The sequence below is a fragment of the Podarcis tiliguerta genome (genome assembly GCF_965153285.1).
Source record: "Podarcis tiliguerta genome assembly, chromosome: 11".
In the NCBI taxonomy this organism is placed as follows: Eukaryota; Metazoa; Chordata; class Lepidosauria; order Squamata; family Lacertidae; genus Podarcis; species Podarcis tiliguerta.
This window is the reverse complement of record NC_139544.1, coordinates 41,861,472-41,883,387: the sequence shown is the minus strand read 5'-3', so window position 1 is coordinate 41,883,387 and position 21,916 is coordinate 41,861,472. Positions and strand designations below refer to the sequence as shown.

General features: G+C 42.7%; 1 protein-coding gene and 1 long non-coding RNA gene across 3 annotated transcripts in view; one reads left to right on the top strand and one right to left on the bottom strand.

Annotated features, from left to right (window-relative positions):
- The window catches only part of NDUFS4 (NADH:ubiquinone oxidoreductase subunit S4), a 44,507-nt gene extending 26,017 nt beyond the window's left edge, over positions 1-18,490 (top strand). For both annotated transcript variants that reach the window (XM_083403243.1, XM_083403244.1), the window contains exons 3-5: positions 9,814-9,986; positions 13,145-13,218; positions 18,276-18,490. In XM_083403243.1, the coding sequence (XP_083259369.1) occupies positions 9,814-9,986; positions 13,145-13,218; positions 18,276-18,379 (351 nt within the window). In that variant the 3' untranslated portion in view covers positions 18,380-18,490. The remainder of the gene's footprint in view (positions 1-9,813; positions 9,987-13,144; positions 13,219-18,275) is intronic.
- LOC310659644 lies at positions 853-21,452 on the bottom strand. The gene is made up of 3 exons (XR_014502899.1): positions 21,312-21,452; positions 19,454-19,559; positions 853-886 (listed from the first exon to the last, which is right to left on the bottom strand). It is a non-coding gene; the product is annotated as an uncharacterized lncRNA (long non-coding RNA).
- Between the last annotated feature and the right edge of the window lie 464 nt (positions 21,453-21,916).

Below are 21,916 nucleotides of genomic sequence, written 5' to 3'. Positions count from 1 at the left end.
AATTTCCAAACACCTCATTCTCTTGATGAAATTGTATGGAAGGGTTTTATGTGCACAGGTAATTAGAAATATTTTTGGCAGGATCTTAGTGTACCTGTGGATAAATACAGCAGTGGTGATTTTTTTTTATTTTTAAAGAAATCTCTTAAGCACCAAATATTTCAGGGGTTACCAGGGCTTAGACTTTTTCTCTGTTTTTGTTATAGTTGCAGGGGAGGGAGAAGACAAGAGGGACACAAAAGCAAACATTACTGTTTCACTAATTAGTTATATGAAACGGGCAAAAGAGAAGTACGGTAGTCTTGGTTTGATAGTCCCTCTTCCTCAAAAAAAATTTAATGCTACTAATGCCTGTGTTGGTGTCATGCTGTGGGTGGTGCTGGGTTGTTAAGCTTATAGATTATTCTTATGGCTGATAGTATGGCTAAAACCAAAGAGCCTACAGACACATCTCTTCAATCTCCGATCATGTGACATCTCTTGGATACCTGAAATTGAGCATTAAAGAGCAAAGAGCTGTTTTTCCTGGGAGATAGCAGTGGGGCCAGAGGAAGTGTGGATAAGCCCTAGTGTGTTATGCTTTTTTAATGCATTATTGAAACGCCATAGGTATTCGCAAAAAGGGGGAAGGAAGTAATTTGCAAATCGTCCCTGAAAATGGGGGGCTGATCCCCTCTGTCAGAAAATCTCTTTTTGCTTTCTTTGGTTCCTCCTGCTGTTTTTTCTTCAGGGAAAATTCAGCGACAACTCTTGTTGGGTTGCCATCAAGATGGGATCTCAGGTCTGTAATATTTTGCCCCACTAGTTAACACAGGATGGGCAAAGGAGAAGTAAGTTGATAGCAAATCTTCAGGTGTTTCGTTCCCTCCTGGTCATCTCCAGGTGCCTGTGGGGAAATACAAGCATGAGCTGGGTTATACATAGATACAGTAACCAGGCCAGCAGCAATGTTAGTGATTGACAGAATTTTTTCCACCACAGTATTTATGGAAACCACTGCTAACAATATCTTTGTACAGCATGCTGACATTTCTCCCAAAGTTTCCCTATTGGGAGATAGACAGAAGGGATCAAATGGAGAAAAACCACAGCTGCCTTCTATGTGGGAATCAACCCAGAATTACTGTATGAATGTCTATGTAGGAAAAAGACAAGCGTTTGGGTATAGTAAGTACTTTCTTGAAGGCTAATGCACTTCCCCATTGCTTGTGCTGTTTGAATCTATTAGTTACATACCTGCTCATGTTTAGTGTTTATTCTGCAGACTTCCCTTCCTCAAACCTCATCCCAGAAGACAATAGGGAAAAGCATTGAGAAATGAAACTGTTTCCCCCTCAAAAAGTCACACAAACAATTTTCAGGAGCAGTACATAGAGGCAGACACAGTAGTTATCCACAGTTGTCCCAGTCATATGTTTTTCAACTCCATGCTCTTGAACTTTGTTTTTAAACTTCCAGTGCTTGTCCTGGCACAGTCTGTTTTAACCAGCTCCGTTGCAACATCTTAGGGGTCTATTTAAAATATGAGGCATGCTAGCAAATTTGTCTAAACTTATCTAAAGTAGCGATACCATCTCTTCAGTCCCTATCTTTATATATAAAAAAGTATAAACTGTGGAGGTTAAGTAGGTTGGGCAACCGGAAGTAATTACTAAGTCCAGTGTGGTTTAATAAAGGCAGAGGCTAATTATTCAGTTTTTTATTTAAGTGAAATGGTGCCAGAAAGGAGGCTCCTGCAGAGCAGCTGCACTCCTTCAGTGTTACCCTAATTTACCACAGACACAACTGTCACAAACAGAACTTTTAAACTTGATATAATGGAAGTTAGGGGGCTTTTGTCTGGAGTGCATGCAGAAGAACCCTTTTATACAAATCAACCGGCAGATGATGGACAATGATGAAAATTTGATTCTTTGAAGTCATAATGGTCATTGAAATGTGTGAAATTCTGGCATTGAAAAGAGGGCAACTAGCAAGGCTCTGAATCTTGGGTGGCTGCTGGAAGCTTGCTGGGAGGTTTTCTGCATTTTGACATCAACTTCCCATTGCTTGTTCCCGGCTTCCTTTTATTTAGAGAGGAGGAAAATGTTAAACAGTAGATATTTGCTCTCATGGGTTCCTTACAATCTCTTGTGGTCATATTTGTGTGCTCTGTCGTTATGCAGATGTGAAATTGTTATATGTTCCTGATTTCATGAAACAAAAACAGCTGATGCCCAAAGGGTTGTGGGGTAGGAGGGTGGGTTTGCTATTGTTTCTTCTCTGTGGCCATATCATTGTCTAAAAGCTTACATTACTAATTTTCCCCATAACAAGGTGGCTGAAGTAATACAATTACTCTCAGAAATGAAGCAGGACACTAAAACTTCTTCCATGATTTTGGAGGGAGTGATCTAATTTAAAAGTAGCCCACTTCTTCTGCTTTGGGGGAAGGAGTGAAAATTAAAGGTTAGAACCCTAGAAATTGGTTTCCTGTTGTTGTTGTTTTACAGTTGTGTTATGAGGTATTTCGTTATTAAAATCCCTCTCTTTGTTCCCTGTTCTTAAAAGCACCTCTCTTATATCACTCCACCTGAAAACCTGCTTCAAAATGGAAAGTATCATCTGCCATGCCAAACAGGATTCTAGTTCATTATATATACAAAGCACCAGTTTTTTGTTTTCTATATTTTGAAGATACACACACCCCAACATAATATCAAAGAAATCCCACAGGTGCTCTGCTGTCAGCATTTGAAAATGAATGGACACAGAAAGCTTGGAATTGTTAAGCACAATACTGCTAAATATACAAAAAGGTATTTTTAAAAAAATAAATTAAAAAACCCAACTCTTTCCCAACATCTTTGTTTCAGAAAGTTGGTTCACAGGTAGTTTTCACTGAGAACTTGAACTCGGAACAAAGCGCTGGAGACACAGTAGAGAGTTGGACTTAGTTCTTTTCAAGTATTATATTGTTTTTAATGGCGTCTTGAAGCGGGAGCTTTAGCCCATTGAAATGTCGCTAAAAGGACAGGTTCTTCTGTCAGTAGCTGAAGCTGTGTGGATGAAATGATCACAATAGAGTGTTGTAATGCATTTTCAAAGTGTGAGAAATCAGTTTGTCTAGACTGAGAGTGCGCCTACAGGGAATAGGAATTTTAGAGCTTCTGTGCTCTTTAGGTGTCAAGTATGTGAGAGATGCCAAGCCTTTATTCCATATCTTTGGCAACAGCTCAGCAATGCTACAGTACCTTACATGTCTAGTGCAAGCAAAAACAGCAATTCTGTGTCAGGACAACTCAGGGCTTCACAATCCAGAAACTCATTGTCCTAAACAACTGTCTGTTCAATTGCCAGCTTTAAACTGGGGGAGGGAGGAGTGTGTATGTGGGGAGAGGGGAGGGGAGATATCAATAAACAATTGCTGTATTCCCAGAAGGCATGGAAACTTTGGCTGTAATGAATCAAAAGTACAACGAGCTAGCAGCATCATGCAGCTATTTTAAATTATTAAAGCAGGCCCTGTTTTTCTTCTTGCTCTGAAAAAGAGGCTTTCAGAAGGATAAATCCCTTGCCACCACTAAAGGGTTTTTTTTTCTCTTTAGTTGCAGCCAGTCAAATACCATGGTATCTACGGCTTGACTTTTTCCACGTTAGACTAGACCTTTTTCTTCATTAGAAGTAATTTTTAAGCATAACAAATCTTCCAAGGGCAGCATAGTCCTATTGTAAAGCTATACACTAGTTTTAAAATAACTACAGTAAAGGCCCTGCAGTGGATTGACTTGATTGCGGGGGGGAGGTAAGGCAAAGAGAGACTTGATGCTGTGCACCTAAGACATAGTGTAGCTTTCTTTAGTGTTTAACTTCCAGTAGTGAAGAAGCCCTCATCTCTGATGTGCTGCTTTTCGGTAGAAATATCCCCTTCTTGTGACCTACTTTCCCCATCCATTTCTGGGGAGAGGAGAGACTGGATTCTATCCTCCTCCACCGTCTCACGAAGGAGATTCCTCTCCAGAGTTCCCTTGGCTTCTTTTGCAAGTCCGGCTACTGCAGACAGCAGTTGGCCTCTATCTAGAGCACATCTTCCATGTACTCAGGACCAACAAAAGATGCTATTTGGGGTGGCAGGGGACGATTCGCTGTTGCTCAGAACCGGGGAAGGAGAAAAGTTATGATTACTATGTCTTATGAGAATATAAAGGACAGAAATGTGATTGCATTCAGTGGTGACCTAATTCTAATAGAAAACACTTCCGCTTGTGCAAGAATATCAATTCCGACTGCAGTTTCCTGCTCCCCACAGGCCTGCTGTTAAGAGCTGGGTGACTCTCTGGAGTAGCATGTGGTATTTTGGTACAGAGGGCTGAAGAAGATAAGAATGGAGTCTTGCCATGGACAAGCACTTTCTGCTAGCATGAAGCCACTGTTGGCTACAACCCACAGATGATAATCCAAAACGCCATGTGTACCAGGACTGTACTTTCACTTATGATGTGAGGAAAGCACCTGGGAAGAACATCTGGTATAGTGGTAGTCTAAAGACCTATGCATGTTTAGCAGCCATGGTAAACAGGAGGCCTCCATGGCATGCTTTTCCCACAGAGATGGTGAGTCCCGTATAATCGTATCTTCTCACTTGCAGCTGACAATGTAAAACAGAGATTTACCTGTTCATGTATCTTAAAAAATATGACACACTTTGTGGGAGGATATCCCTACCTGCACGTGTTTGCAAAAAAAAAGAAGCAGCCATGATTTGTGTACTGCAGAAGCTAACACAGAAAATTCCTTAAAAACCTGTGGGTTTTTTTGCAAATTTGAGAGTGTGTAAGCTTATGATACTATCATGCTTCTTGGTGTCTCCACATGCAAATGAGGTGGGCGCAAAACAAGCCTAGGGAAACTGTTGAGATATATCAAACTAAATCATTTAGTTTTGTGGAACTGGGGAGGAAAGTGTACAATGTTGCAGGAGGGGGGAAAGAGTGGGGGAGCCAAAAAATCGGGAGAAACTGAGCTGCATGGGCACTTGGAGGATTCTGGGGATGAGCAGACAGCAGTTGAAGCCTCTGTGCAGGCGCAAAGAAGGGAGAGGTAACACTGGAGTCGGGACAAAAGTGAGCAATTGACTTGGCCTCAAAATACATTTGGAGGTGGGACTGGCTGAATAGAATGCAAGCAGTGAAGCAAGTTTATTCTGCTTAGCACTGGTACACTGTGGGGAGGGGGCGGTAGAAAAGAGAGTATGAGTGGAATGTGAGCTGTGAAGCGAGCATTCCACCCAGACAACTCCAGGAGCTATGTTCCATGTGAGCAAGGCTCTCATCCCTAATATTACTTAATTTTTCTTCTTAAAAAAAAAAAGAGACAAGGACATCAGGACTATGCATTTTCACACTTCTGGAACAGTTGTGGTCCTGAAGTCCTTGCACGTGTTTTGGGTAGTATGGAAAAAAAGAGGGCAATATGATAGTATGTGCAGGGGGGCAGCAAGCGGGCTGGGAGTCATCTGTGAGTTTGAACAAATATTAGCAAATAGGGAAGCTGGGAGCTGATTGGCAGGTAGAACATATTTTTCAAACTATAGCTGACCGCTCACAAAAGCAATAGATTTTGCAAAAAAGGGGTTGGGGAGCTTCTGACACTGAGGAAATTGCTTCATGGAGAAGTGCGAGAGAGAATAAATAAATGCAAACAAATAGGCAGCGTTACTTTTTGGGATGCTGCATTTTTACATTGGAAATAAATTAAGGGGTGGTGGTTGTGGGGTGCTTTATGCTGCCTCTCCCAGTGCACTCAGTAGTCATGTGTGTCCCCCCTGCTGCCACTGCCATCTGTGTGTTCAGTGGTCATGGCGCTCTTCGTGCACACTGGTCTCCATACACAAAGGGCATCCTGGTCCATTCTAGAGATGGTACAGCCCCCTTTCACATGCGCCAAACATGGCTGCCAGGGCTCCGCCACATAGCCCCTGCAACTCTCTCTTTGATTCTTTTAATAATTCAATATTACTGGGGTAGGGAAATAGATGTGGAAAATATGCCTGCAGAGGATCGTCTCCCCCACCTGCTCTGCAGTTAGGAGTAACACTGAACTAGTTAAACAGTGCTTCCTTACTTGATGAGCACGTAGAACAGCTATGGGGAACCTCTGGCCCTCTAGATGCTGCTGAACTTCCATCATCCTTGGCCACGCTTGCTCAGGCTGCTGGGCATGACAGTCCAGCAACATCTGGGGGGCCAAAGGTTCCCCACACCTGATGCAGAGGACACAAAAGCAAGCTTGCAGGTTGTAGTAGGTCACCCCTGGAGCCAGCAAACTCCCAACACGTGCTTGCAAGGGCAAGGGGCCATGTTGCCTTCCCCAACAGCTGAGCTCCCAACATAGATGGTCAGTAGGAGAAATGGAAACTATGCTGAGGGTGTGAGGAAGGGAAGAGATTATTTCCTTGATGTTGGCCCAGTCTGATGTAGTCAGCAACCACTCTTGACGGCTTTGTGCTGCTTGAAAGGGGAAAGAAAAGCCGAGAGACCAGAACCCAGGATCTCTGTCACTTAAGACCATGCATATACCCTGCGCACTGAGCTGTCGCACTTGGTGGAGGAGATTGGGATATTCTTTCTGGCTCTCGCTTTTCCAGCCAAAATACTTGTTGCCTTCAGGCCACCCAAATAGTGTGCTTTTGCTCGTGTCTTCCTTCTCTTCCGTTGATCTTCTGCCTTTTCCCCAAAGAGCTGGGCAGCCCATGCTGAAGCCTCCTGTGAGCTTTGTTGTAAAGAGCATTTTTTCTTATTTCATGAAATTTATGTGCCGCTTGGTTGTTAAACAAAAACCCTCTTGTGTACAAACACACCACTCCATCGCTGTCTCTCTAACAAAAAAGAGACTTGAATCGTATCATTTGAATATATGTGACACACCCTCAAACCAGTAAAAATGAGTTTTGCATTTTTATTCTTCCTTAATATCTTCTACTTCGTTTTTCATGTTTGTTTGGTTTTTAAAAAAATGCCTCACCTTTTGGAAGTTAATGAGAACTGGATTCCTTTTAGTCGGTGACCTATAAAGGATTCCCCCCGCCTTCTTTTTTTAATATGTCCTAATCCCAAGGATATGTTAATATGAAAGCGGATGTATTATTGCTAGTTGATTTCTATAAACAGACATGTTGGAACAATCAAGCCTCGCCTTATTTTTTTCTGCAGGTAAAACACGTTGTGTGAAGCCTGACAATTGGTTGCCCAACCAAACAACTTTTCAGATATTTCTTTTTTTAGCCATCAAATGCCAATCTGTCAGGAGAGAATGTAGTTTTGTGCGTTGCAACATTTTGACTAATAATTGGTGTGTCTTCATATTATGACTAGACTGGTATTCAACATAAACACTACTTGCACTCAAAGAAAACATTTATGATTAAATTGTTAAAATATTTTGACAGTTTGCTTTAGGTAGTCTGAGCTCAGCTTTTGTGCGTTGTTGTAATTTCCTGTGGGGTTCCCCCCCCCTCCTTGGTTCTAAATGCAAGACAAACATTTCACACTTGGCAGTTGTGACTGATCTCTCTGAGTTTATTTTATAAAGTGAAGCAAAAAAAGGGGAGGAAGGGGATAGAAGACGGGCCTCCTGTTTTCTTTCTTTCTAAGGATGGCCTGGTGAGAATATGAAGAGCTTTTAAACTCTGTGACAGAAGAGACTCTGAAGTTGGTAGCTGGAGGCTTATTTTAAAAATCCCAATGTGCTATTTAGACTTGTTTGCCTCCTCAAATTTAAGTCATGTCATCACTGGTTTGGATTAGTTCTGTCTGCCTGCAGTTGGACCTGTACCAGATCAGCCTTTTGTTCCTGGAGAAAGGCAGCGGAAGACAGTCCAAGCCTCTCCCATTGGCATTGTGCATGCAAGAATCTAAGTAGGCGGCAGTTTTGAGTTACTTCTGCTAGCTTAATGTGGTGGCTTCTGCAGGAAGTATTTGATGATCCACACTTTTTTTTGTCAACAGCTGTTAAAGGACTAGGATTGCTGTGCAAATTATAGAGAACTGCTGAGAGGCTTTCCGTAAAGTTTACTTTCATAGCCTGACCCAGTCACAAGAGCTTGAGATGGATATAATACTACCGCACCAGTGTAAAGAGACAGTTCTCTGTCCGGCAGGATCTCGCACGTAATTGAATAAAGGGCGGGGAGCAGGTAGCACAAAGGGCTTGAGATCGATACCTTCCTGTTGGTTAGATTTGGCCCTCTCCTTGCATCATACAGCCAAACCCCCTCTTTCCACACCCTCATTCTAACAATCCAGCCTTCTTGCTGCCTTTCCGCTCTCAAACCTTAACAGAATGCATACAATGTCACTATTGCCTAGAGTAAGTTACTGGCAGTGTTCAAAATTCGCCAGGCACATTTTACACCTGGCTAGTGGCCACTTGTGACCCATGCATGCCTTGGTTGGATCTTGACAGTTTTCACACACTGGCAACACATCCTGTAGAATTTTATCTGTAATGTGATCTGCGCAATCAGAACATATTTCAGGAACCAAAAAGTCATATTGAAAAATACATTTTCTAAGCTGTCTGGCTCAAAATGGCAACTAGACATTCCGTTTTGGCGACTGCACCCTTGGTTTAGGAGCCATTCTGCGCCTAGCTCATATATCTAGCTTTCTAATACTGGTTACACTGACTTTTCAGTTTCCCATTATATGCCTTTTTAAAAACCTGAATAATAATAACTCAGCATTTATTTATTTTTAAAAAACAATTTTTTACTAGTAAAAAGTAACATGGGAGGCACCCTCTTTTCTGCAATGCTGCTTCGTAGCAACAACAAGACAGATTATATTTTAAACTGGGTTAATTTCTTCCAGCAATGCTTAGGATCCAAGAGGGTTATATGAACACTGCAGGCTGTTTGAATGTTTCTGCTGCTATTGCAAACCCCTTCACAGCCCCAAGTGACACTCCTGAAAGTTGGGGACCCTTTGAAATAGCCTCTGATGCTGCACGGGAAACTGCATTTGGAGGAGGAGAGAGAACCCTGGTATAGATCTGGAAATCTTTGAGTGCACTTGCAAGTCTTTAGATTTCAACCAGATTGTGTTACAATTCATAACTGCTTTATCAAAGTATTCAGAAGCCTCAGTATGGCATCCAAAACTGTCTATGAAGTAAACGTTTTCAAGTAATCTTGCCCAAATACTTGCCTCAACCTAGTTTGGAATGTCTGACTTGTCAGGTTGAAACCATATCCTTCCACACCTGCCCATACACCGCTTGCTACCATGCAGCAATGACCGAGGTTGGTACAGCTAGTCCAAAACAAGATGCTCAGCACTGACAGCCACAGGAAAATAGGTTTACAGCAGCCCATTCAAATCCATCTTTGCAATCCCCGATGTCTAAACCTCTCATCCACTTCTATTGGGATTCAAACAAGACTCTACAGAGAGCGAAGAGAGTCTCAAAAGAGTGTGTTTTCCTGCAGGTTAGTTGAATTCAGAGGGAGGAATTCCACGTAGCACTAAGGAGATTGCTCAGTCAGTGCAAGCATTTCTCATTGCTTGATAGAACAGTCTCCCCTCACCTCCTCCTCCCTGCCATGTCATGTGGGGAAGCAGAAGGAGGAAAGCCCAGTTACACTACCAAAATGCACAGATCTGCACTAGTGAGGGCAGTTGGTTGAATCCAACCCAGAAGTGATAAACCTCTTTCTTCTGGATTGTTCGTATCATTTCCCTGGATGGAAATGACATATTTTAAGAAGAGGAAAGTAACCTGTTTATTCTTACCCGGGTCATATTTGTTTATTCTTCTTTTTTCTTTCCCCCCCAGGACATTTCACCTTTAACAGGTGTACCAGAGGAGCATATCAAAACCAGAAAAGTTCACATTTTTGTTCCAGCCCGTAATGCCATGCAAGCTGGTGTTAACAATACCAAAAAATGGAAGATAGAATTTGACACAAGGGAGCGCTGGGAAAACCCACTGATGGGCTGGGCATCTTCGTAAGTATAAAATAGCTGGCAAGTTCCATAGTTGGTAGGCTGTTGAGTGCTATGGAACTTTATTCTCTGACCTTTTGAATCTAGCAAACCCTTCCACATTCTCTCGTCTGCCTGTCTTCACCATCTCCGAAGACTCCATCAGCTGATATTGCAGTGGGGCTTGGTAGACAGACTGTTGCAGATCTTCTGGCTGCCACTGGTGTTACTGCTTAAATGGGACGTCAAGAGACAAGATTCTAATTCCAAGGTCCATGCTCAGTTTCTGCTAAAGCAGAACTGCCTGTGCCTCAAGAGGGCTTTCTTTTGCCTCCTCTCAAAGCAAGCAAGTTAGAAACTTCCAAGTACAGAGGCATGGCACTAGCTCTCAGCCTTAATTTCCCCATCTGTAATTTGAGCACAATACTCACGATCCACTGTGTATTGAGGGGCTGAAAGATTACCAAGATAATGGACTGAAATTATTTAAATAAAACACACGAAGCATTATATTTGCAATGCTCGTTGGGAGACCAGATTTCAAATCCCCATTGAGCTATGAACCCATCAGGTGAATTTGAGCCAGTCGCCAGTTGCAGGGTGGTTGGGAGGATAACATGGGGATAGGGGAGCATGTATGCCATCATGCACACCTTAGAGGAAAGATCGGATAGCAATGTAGTAAACAACAGCAACTAAGTATTATTTTGGTAGCAGATTCATTCTGAAATTAGATTTTTGAGGATCTTTCACTGCACATTTGGGAAGAGATCTTAGCAATTCAATGAACTTAAATTTCAGCAACAGTTACAATAAGTGTGTGTTGCAGTGACACTGATAATGGAGCTCACTCTGCTGCCCTAAATATGTTCAGTAACATATTTAAATTGCTGTCGCCCAAGGCAGACTACAAGGGGCTGGAAAATACCTTCGATTTCCTTCTTCACCTAATTTGATACTGAGTGACCTCCAAAATGAGTTGGTGTATGTTTGTATGACAGTAGCATGCGGCGGCATCTCCACAGAATTACGTTCAATTCTGTGTTTAAAAGGCATGGTAAAAAACCAGTCCTGTTCACAATCAGTCTTTGCATATAAAGTTAGCAAGTTAGTTCAGTATCTCTAAAGAAGATAACTGAATATTCTGCAAGCATCTGCATATTGCATGCCAAAACACCATTTTAATAATGATGCAACTATGTCCTCTGTCCTCAGTGAAAGGGTCTGTTTCCCCATTTTGTGACCTTGGGATAAGTTTTTATATAAATTTTAGAAGCTCTATAATGTACGTATGTATACTCATAAATTCTGAGAATTCACCATGCTTCTCTTGCTGGCACAGAAAGTTCTGTTTTAGTTATTTCATTCTGAAATAACTAAAACTAATTTTTTTCATTCTGAAAAAAATGTGTACTATATGTGTTTAGCATTTTGGGTTGTTGTGGGCTGGAGGTTTGGCTAATTCAGAAAGTGGAAGGCGAAGAATTCTTGGCCCTTTTGTAGTTCAGCCTTCTCCTCTCTAGAAATATGAAATGAGAGTAGAAAAAAGTAGATTACCTTTCATTGTGGTCTTCTTTTAATTTTCTGACACCTCCAAATGCATTCCCGTCTGCAGCTATTGGGGATCGTAGAGAACAGGAAGCTAGAGGCAGAAAACTTTTATCATGCCTCAAGTACACATATTTGGTTAGAGATAGCCTGATTAAATGATTCTGTTATAAAGAATTATATTGCCTTGCTGCATTTTGTATTTTCAAGAGACTGGGAGACTTCTGTTCAACCCTTTGATTCTTGTGCTGTCCCACAATCTTCCTTTTTATCCCCTCCCCATGTTTTTTAATGAGTGAAGCTGGTGGGTGATGTCAGTTTGTTTACATTTATGTGTTTTTATCTCATCCTTCATCAAATAAATGATCACAGGGCAGGTTGCATAAAATAAAAACACTAACACAGTAGCATTGAAACAATTAAAACAATATATCATATTTACTCTAATATGATTTATTTAGTCTAATGCGGTATCAAATATAACACGCACCTCAGTTTTCAGAACCTTGAAACCAAAAAAAGGTATTTGCTGATGATTGTAAATGTGCTTTCGAATATAACGTGCACCTTAATTTCTGCAACATAATTTGGCCCAAAAAGGTGAGTATTAGATTCGAGTAAATACGGCAAATTGAGTAGACAATCCACCTCCTCCTTCTCAGCATGAATATCAATGTGCCAATGGTCATACCACATTAAAAGTCTGACAGAAGAGATGAGATTTCAGCTGACACTGAAAACTAGCCAGAGTTGGCAGCCAGTGTTCTATCAAGGTGGAAAGTAGTTGATTGCTGGGGTGCCACTCAGAGGTCACTGAGGTGCTGAGCCTCACTTGCGGATGGAGGGAGGAGGAGGAGGAACTCCCCAGTGGATCTCAGTACACAGAGGACACTCAGTTCTGTTTCTCTTTGTCATCTGAATTGGGTGAGGCTGTGCCTGGACTTGGTAATGAGCTGGATGAGGACTAATAATCTAAACCTGAATCCTGACAAGGTGAAGTTGTTGTAGGTAGATAGTTTTGCTGTCCTGGGAGGTGGTGTTTAGTCTTTTCTGAACCATTGTACTGACCCTGGGAATGCAGTTAAGACCCAGGACTGTCATTAGAGGTCCAAATGACTTCTGTGGCATACAGTGTTTTTCAGCAGTCCAGCCACTTCCAAATGGAGGGAGGCTGGCCCTAGTGATCCATGTTCTGATAACTCTTGCCTGGAATACTGCACAGTGCTAGTCCTTAATCTTTGAAGCCCTAAATGGCTCAGGGACTATACCTAAAGGAGCTCCTACTCCCATGTCAACATGCCTATTTTCCCGCCAAGACTCTTTCCCTCCACGTAACTCTTCCATCACTAGTACAAAGACAGCCTGCAAGGAAGAGGGCTTTCTCAGCAATGAGACCCAGGTTATAGAATGTCTTCTCCACTGTCGGCACTAATACTGCTCTTAAATATAACAGTGCCAGGCAGAACCATTTTTACCCCCATGGCATTTTGATAAATGTGAAAATTGTAGTTTGTGAGTGAGAGAGATGGTGTATATACCACACTAAAATCTAGTGTGATGGAGAGTGGTATTTAAAATGTTTTAAACAAAGAAATAACTAAGCAAAGAAATAACTAAACATTGATATTTTGCAGCGCGGATCCTCTGTCCAATGTGTTGATGACCTTTTCTACGAAAGAAGCTGCTATAGCCTTCGCTGAAAAAAACGGTATGTGCAGACCACACTCCATGCAGTGCTTTGCTGGCACACTGCCTGCTTCTGCCACTTAATGGGAAAGAGGAATCCATTGTTCTCCTACCCACCAAGTGCTCTACCCAGTTGTGCTCCACAACTATCCCTGGCAGGTAGTTCTCCATAATCATCATCATTTTTTATTTGTATGCCGCCTTTCCACAGTTAAAAAAACGATGATCAAGGCAGCTTACAGCATAACAAGATTTATGTAATTAGAAAAGTCATGAACAATAAATAAACCACATCAAAAAATACACAACCAAATGGAAAACAATTCATACATAAATCAAAATCTAAAACTAAGAATACAGCATTAATATCACAGTTTAAAATGACATAGGTAAAAAAATAACAGCAGTTTAAACAGAGCCCTATCTGCCCAGCAGCGGCAGTAGTCCTTTATAGAGCCCATCAGATCCCTCCCTGGGCCAGGTGGTGAGTGGCACCCAGCCTTGAATGCTCATGCCTGACTCAGGGATTGCCTTGTTTCCTGAACTTTTGCTGTCCTAAGCCACATCTTCCCTAGTGATTAAGATTTCCTATGACTGAGCAAGAGGCAGCATTGCATTATTGTGCAACTTTGCTGACATAACCAGATGTTTTCAGAGTTGTCCATTCTAGTCCCCCATTCTGCTGGAAGCATGCGGGATAATATATTCCTTGTGTTTTGCTGCCTGACCTTCAGAGGTGAAGGAACACAGTTGATTTTACAGACACCATGAGGATTAATTCTTTGCTACTGTGAGAAATTTGAAATAAAAAAGATGAGTCTGTATGCAAATACATATTGTAAAGGACTGGCTTAAGCCCTGTGACTTAAAGCACAATAGTTTGATGTGGCTCACAAGTCAGTGCGGGGTACACATCCTTACAGTTTTGCAAACTGGTAAGCTGGCTTCCGATACTGAGCCTGTCTAGTCAAGTTGCGTGGGATCAATTCCAATCTGTTACCTCTGAGGATGTGGACAGGCTGCTTGGATGAGTGAAACCAACCACCTGTCTCCTTGATCCTTGCCCATCCTGGCTTATAAAAGCTAGCTAGGAAGGACTGGGCGATGAGCTTCGCAGGCTGGTGAATGCTTCTCTCCGTGAGGGAGCCTTCCCAGACCCGCTAAAAGAGGCGGTTATCAAACCGCTTCCTAAAAACTCATCTTTAGTTTATTATTATTATTATTATCTGGCTCTATTTATGTAAGGCTGAAAGTGTTCAACCAGCCGTCTTCCTAACGGAAATAAAACACACTTCAGATGTGTCAGTTTTCCCTAGCATAGTCTGAGGGCTTTCTGAGGAGGAGGACTTCTTGTAAGCATTTGCAGCTCCTTAAGTGTTGGCACAAAAAATTAAACCCTTTTATCTATCTCATTTCCTGCAAATATTTGACAAGAAACTTAGTACTCTACTCGCTAACATGAAGAACCAAGAGTGTTGGCCTACAGCCCAGTGTAATGCGGGCAAGGGACAAGGTTTCCCCTCTGCCGGTGCCAGGGCACCTTTATCTTGGTCTACAAGTTTCACTAATTCCACAACTAGGCCTCCTGAGCACAGAGATTGGAGCTGCTTGGCAAGGATGCCAAATTATGTGCTAGTTTATAACACTCGGGGAAACAAGGGGCCATTAAACTCATTTTCACTCTCAAATTCTAGAGTCAAAAGTTGAGCTTGTCTCTAGAGGGATGAAGGCTAGTGTGCTAAACCCAAGCCTGTCTAATATCTCCCTTTTTAGCATATATATTTTTTGCTTCAGGATAAACTTTCCTTAAATGAATCCCAGAAAAGAATTATGCTGAAAGTATTTTTAACTTACACTGGAAGTTCAGCACCTTTTCTATTTGTAGGGTTTTATTTTTTGTGTGTGTGCACAGAGCATTTTTGCTCATCCCTGCTTAGTCACAAGAGGGCAAGTAGAAGCTCATGCCTGCCTATCTGGGAGAAGGAGGGCTCCCCTGGGATCACGGCGTGACAGGACATTAACTGGGCTAAGGGATAAGAAGCCGCCGGTCTGTGCCACTTCATTGATTTTTCCCTTGGAGAAGTTGCGCCTATAAAATTGGGTGATCTCTGGAAACATGGCTATTACCCCGGCCCAGTACAAAAGAGATTCTGGGTGCATAAAGGACATTTGAAATAGCATATACTGCCATTCCTTTTCATCCTTATTTGGAGCGAACTAGATGTGTGAAGTTGAACTGAGAGGAAGCAATCCAATCAGCTGACTTTTATTGTGGGGTTTCCGTGATGTGTGTGGTATATAGCGTGGTTATTTGGGTATGTTGTGTATGCACCTCATTGTCATTTTATGGCACGCTTAACCTGGCCTGCAGGGAGTTGATGGATGGAAAGCAGAGATTGTCCATTAATGTACAGGTGGATCTGGTTTGGTGGAGAATTAAAATTATATTATGAAGTGGAATGTTTAATTTGGGTAAGAGATTGGATTAAATTGGAAAAAACTTATATATTGGATCTTGAAAGTTTTAATAATAGATACGGATGGCATGCGTATCTTAATTACGAGAAAATAAAAGTCAATAAAGTCATATATTAAGAGGTACCGTATTTTTCGCACCATAGGACGCACTTTTTCCCTCCTAAAAAGCAAGGGAAGATGTCTGTGCATCCTATGGAGCGAATGCAGGGGGGAGGCAGGCGGGAAAAGCCCCCAAGAGCCGCACACAAGCTCCGTGCGCTCTTGCAGGCTTTTCCACAGGAGGGAGAAGGGACTGACTGGTCGCATCAGTCCCTTCTCCCACCTCCCAGGAAAGCCAGGAGAAGCCGCAATCTCTTTAAAGGGGTTGCACGGCTTCTGCCGGTTTTGCGGGAGGTGGGGGAATTCCCCCACTGCCCAGGAAAGCCAGGAGAAGCCACGATCTCTTTAAAGGGGTTGCACGGCTTCTGCAGGCTTTTGGGAGAGGTGAGGGAATCCCCCCACCTCCCAGTAAAGCCAGGAAAGCCCTGCGCAGCGTCTCCCGGCAAGGAGAGGCTGCACGGGGCTATGGATTATTTAGCCCCACGCAGCCTCTCCTGGGAGGGAGAGGTTGCGCTGGGCTAAAGAGGAAGCCAAAACAGGAAGCGGGATCCATCCCGCTCTCTGCCTTGGCTTCCTCCACACCTGCGCGCAACCCCTCCGGCAAGGAGAGGCTGCACGGGGCTATGGATTCTTTAGCCCTGGGTAGCATCTCCTGGCAAGGAGAGGCTGCCCGGGGGCTAAAGGGGAAGCCAAAACAGCGAGCGGGATCCATCCTGCTTGCTGCCTTGGCTTTTGCCATAGCCCCGCTCAACCCCTCCGGCAGGGAGAGGTTGTGCGGAGCCTGTACGCTGCTCTTTGGGGCTGGGGGTGGGAAATATTTTATTTCTTGATTTCCCCCCCTAAAAACTGGGTGCGCCCTATGGTCCGGTGCGCCCTATGGTGCGAAAAATACGGTACATTATTTCTGGAACACAGAAATAAAGCAAGAGAGAGAGAGGATGGGATGGAATAAGCAGCTTTATTTTGGAAGATTCAGTTCTAGAGAATACTTCTGGACTTTCCCCTCACTTATTATGTTACTCTTTCAGTGCTTATTATAAATTCAGCTAAAGGTTTATATTGGGTGAAATATAGAAGAGCAGAAACAATAAAAGTACAATCTAATCCTGCACTGAAATCGCCTACCTGCATCTGTCCCCTCTGCTTGGTTTCTTAATATGCTCCCTTTCCCCCCTGCCTTTCCTGAAAATGGGGTATTGTGCTCATAGGAGGGCTTGATGTACCTTAGGGAACATAGGAAGCTACACTGACTGCCAGTGGCTCTCCAGGGTTTCAGACAGGATAGCCTTCCTGCCATGCCTGGAGACACCTGGGACCTCTTCGCACGTGAAGCATGTGCTTTGCCACTGAGCTATGGCTCCACATGGGGCATATTTAGGTGACTGTCAGGATCGCCTGCCAAATACTTTTTCTAAAGGAAGCAAATTAGCTCAGCCTTACAAACTTGGTCACGACAAATTTTCTGTATCTTTTGTAGACTATAACTAGACTTTAAGTGTTTGCTATTGGTATCCTGTAGAGTTGTCTTCTTGAACAGAAAACCAACCTTCATGGCTTATTGCAAACTGCTTCTGAAATATTCAGCTCCACCTCAGAAACATAAGTCCAAAACACACACTTGGGCACAAAAAAAGCATATGCAGAATTCCTTTGGCCCGGGTTTATATGCATAAGATGTATATAAGAATGAAAGAAGCATCCCTCCCTTCTGCTCCCTGGTAGCCTTTAGAACCTGCTCACTGAGAGAGGTTGGCCGTGTTACACTTTTGCTGAGCATCTGAATAGTCTGTTATCAAGATTGCCTGCCCTTCATTTAACCCTATCTATCAGCAAGAGACTCCCCATCTCTTTTCTGTGGTCAGCAGTTCCACCCCTGTATTACCATCATATGCAATTCCATGTGTTTCTGATGGGTGCAACTGGACTAAGGTTTACAGGGAGAGAAAACCCCTGCAAGAGATTAGTGCCCTTTGATTTCATCCGAATTTTTTTTTTTAAGCAGTGGGAGAGTTGGCAGTGTCTGTGGTCTGCAGAGCAGCTGATTCTGATTAGAAGGCCGCTTACTAAATTCTCCCAAGCTCACCTCCTTGTCCTTCTGGCTTCCTTGTGGCATTGTGGTACCCTGCTACCATGCATATTTTCAAAGCTTGGCCCGACATCAGAAAGAGAGGTGTAGATGCATGAGATTACAGGACTTCATGTGTCAACTGTTGGTGCTGGTCTATCAGCAGGAGCGGCGAAAGTTGGAACACACAGTGCCTGAGATCTGACAAACCTGAGAACAGGTGGAGGTCACATTTAAGGCATATCTGTCTTAAAGGATTATTGTTCTCTGCCTTTTACAAAAGAATAAGCTAGTAATTACATATAGTATATCAAATATGCTGGTTATTTCTTTTTTGTTAGCTCTTAAAAGCTTGACGTTGCAATTGTTTGTGTTGCACTTGCTCTGTTATTGGGTGCATGTGTGTTGTTTAGAATTCTCTACATGTTTTTTCCTAGGCTGGAGCTATGATGTTCAAGAGCAGAGGATTCCGAAACCTAAATCCAAGTCTTATGGTGCAAACTTTTCTTGGAACAAAAGAACAAGGGTGTCCACAAAATAGGTTGGCATTGGCTGTCTCTGCGTCTGACTGTGAATAAAGTCAGCTGTGCTGTATTTATAGTCCATGTATAATACATCTCTTAATCTCCTAATAAATTTGACCTTTAAACTACTCATGCATCTTGTGGTGTCTATTTAAAATGTTTTTGATGTCTCCAATTGAACCTGTTACAAACTTCCCTATATTTAGAGAGGAGATTTGGGGTGTTCATACCTCTAGGAAATTGCTGTACGTGGAATTCATTAAAAGGAATGTTTGAAATGAGCTGCAACATTAAAGATCAAGCCTTGCCTTTTGGAGTAATTTTATAGTTCAATAAATGTCCATCCTTTCACACAGAAAGGCTGTTAGATGTTCCTCTGGTTTTTTCGCTTATTTATATAGAAGAGGTTAATCTGTTTAAGTGCTGGCAGCAGGCGATCTCTGCTTACTGTTTTAAGCAGTTTTGTAAACTGCATTTTCTCTGAGCATCTTCCAGTTCACTTCACTACAGCTGACTTCCTAGAAAGATTCCTTATCTGAAGACTAGCTCTGAAAGACTGAATTAAGTGTCACATTCCTATAGACCTCAGTTGCAGTCTGATTGAGAAAATATTGTAAGATCTTGTTTTTAGCCTTTGAAGGTACACTCACAGTAATGCTTAAGTACCACAACAGAAAACACTGCCATTGCCTGCCCTTGATGCACAACAGTAGGGCAGGCAGCTGCCAGGGACCTGACTATGCTGTTGCCATTGTGAGATGATTTTTTTTGGGGGGGGGGGGTTTCATTCTCTTGGATAGAACCCAGTGTGTTCTGAGTATTACGAAGGAGGCAGTAGACCTCAAGGCAAAAACCTAGGGAAATTGCCATAGCCCTGCATTTGCTGACTTTCTAGAAGCCAAGTTCATGACAGCAACGCCCAATCCTAGCGCTTTCCTGGGAGGTAGCATAGGCAACCGGCTCTGATGCTGTCCATCAGGATTACATGCCTGACCATTGACTGTAGTGGCTTGGACTGATGGAAGTTGGAATCAGACACCATCTGGATGATCAAAAGTTCTCCACCCCCTGCTATAGGAAATGATTTTTACCTCCCAAGAGCAGAGGCGAATGCAGTTCTAGTTCCTCGGCGCTTCCGGACCCAGCAGCTTTGAAGAGGCAGTTCTTGTTGTCTCCTCCTGGTGCTCGACATGGGAACTGCATGATGAACATGTCAGCATGTTAAATAAGCAGGAGGAGATCAGTGCGCACCAAAATAAATAAAAACCCAAAATCTAATCACATCTGTAAATTAAGATTTTCTTATTAGGGCATTGAAAATTGGTTGAGGTTTGATCAGGCTGCCCAATTCCTGACACTGATGGAGTTGTGATCCTAACTGTTGGGGAAGACCTAGATATCGACTTGCTGGCGCACCTCAACCCTGGTGCTCAGTGCAGGTAACAAGTTGCTACTGATGAAATTCTAATGACAATGATTAAAATCCTAAGAAAAAGGGTTGTGACGGGGTGAAATGCTTTTGGAGGGTGGGGTGGCTAGAAGCCACAGTGGCAGAAGGTCAAGATGGGAGGCTGAACGTCTCATATTTGAAACCACCAGTGAAATGTTGAGCTGCCTGTCACTAGCATTTTAAAAAACCCAGTACATGCATGTCTTGAGCTTAAAATGTGCCAAAACTGTAGGGAGTGATTCCAGCTTCACGGCAGTGTTACTACACTGCATAGTTTTAATGGGACAATTTTAAACAAATGCATCCAGTAAGTGATATTGTGAAATAGAAAGCTAATCCCTCCTTTATCTGCAAAGTATTGGTGCAGGGAAGTGGAAGTCTATATTTAGACTAAGTTCAGCATCTCCCTTTTTTAATTTCATGATAAGGGGTCTTGCTTGGCTTGAGCTCATCATTGGAGAGGTTATCTGGCAGTGTGTTAAAATGTGATGTTTGGTTACTGAACTTCAGCATCTGCCAAAAAAAAGAAAAAGGCTTTATTACACAACTAACCCTCTTGTTCTGACCTCTAGGAGAAAGGAGGCAGTTTCCCAAACCAACAAGAATAGTACAGTATTCTTCTGGAACAGGAAATGCCATTAAAATTGCTTTGCAGTAATGCTGGAATTATCAAAATTGCTTCTTCCCCACTGAATCCAATCATGCCGCGTTTACGCTGTGCTGCCTCTTGTTCCGCCCTGTCTTGTTCACTGAACTGGGGAAGTCCAGATGCTTATGGGGTTGCATTCAGCCCTCCAGTACAGTGTTTGGAATACTATGGCATCACTAAATTTGGGACTAAGCCCGAGAGAGACTTGAATGTCTACATTTAATCCAGAGTGGTCCTCTTATTTATATCAATGCAAGTTGACAAACCTGGTTAACAAATTGGCAAAAGATGGGTGACCTGGTCCTACTATCAAGCAGTATTTGGGTATAGTTTATGTGTTGAACAAGTCACGGGTTCACTGGCTGACAACAGGTAAAACTTGTAACACTAAAGCAAAGTGTTCTGTTGGGGGAGGTAATGAATAAAGCATATATTCAGGCAGATTAAATTAAACCTTGTGCAAATGTGACTACACTGGAGATGAAAATGCTGACAGCCAGGTGACAGGCTGGTGGTCGCATTATTCAGAGAAGCAGCTTTTCCACTGTCCTGTCTGCTAAAGGAAGGGGGAAGGTAAACTGCCTGGCTGACGCTGGGAGCTACAGAAGAGCTAATGTCAGTGCACTGGAAGAGTAGGTGATGCCCCCTCCAGATGTTGGACAACATTTCCCATCAGTCCCAGCCAGCATGGCCAAGAAGCAGGGATGGTGGGAGTTTTAGCCGATCAATACCTAGATGGCACCATGTAGGCGATCCCTGGTGTGCTGTCATAATCTCCATTACCAGCAGGTCAACAGTAACAGAAGCTAATGGAATGACACATTCCCACCCCGACCTCAACATCACTTACCAGACATTTTATGCAGTGCTTGCTCTCATATCGGCTGTGCAGGGAAGAAGGCACCCATCGGAGGGCAGAGAAAGCTGGGATGTCATAATGATGTCTCTGTACACAGTGGACAAATGGCTTTCCCATTCAGGTCAAATCACACCGTCTAGGAAAAGAAAGCAACATTTTCTCCATCACTTTCCAAAGTCCTAGCGGTCAGCATGTATATGTCAGAGGCTTTGCAGGAGTGCAGTAGTTCTTAGTAGTAGCTCCGAAACTGACGATGCTGAGCAACACTCTTAAATATGGAGACCAGATAATGCAAATGTTACAAGAGTTGGAAAAACTAAAATAGGCCAACCTGCAGGGATTTTATTAAATCATTTAATAATTTGGTGATGGCTGATAATTAAAGATACCCTAGAATAGCACTTATATTTAAAGAAATAAAAGGAACACATGTTAACCATAGAGTGGTTAGTAAAACTTCATTAGTAAGGGAGTCAACAGCTTAGATAAATAAAAACCAATAATAGATGCTTTTACGTGAAAAAAGTAGCAGACAGCACTTAAAAGCATAACAGGTTTAGCATTATACCAATTTAATTTGCATATGCAATAGCCTG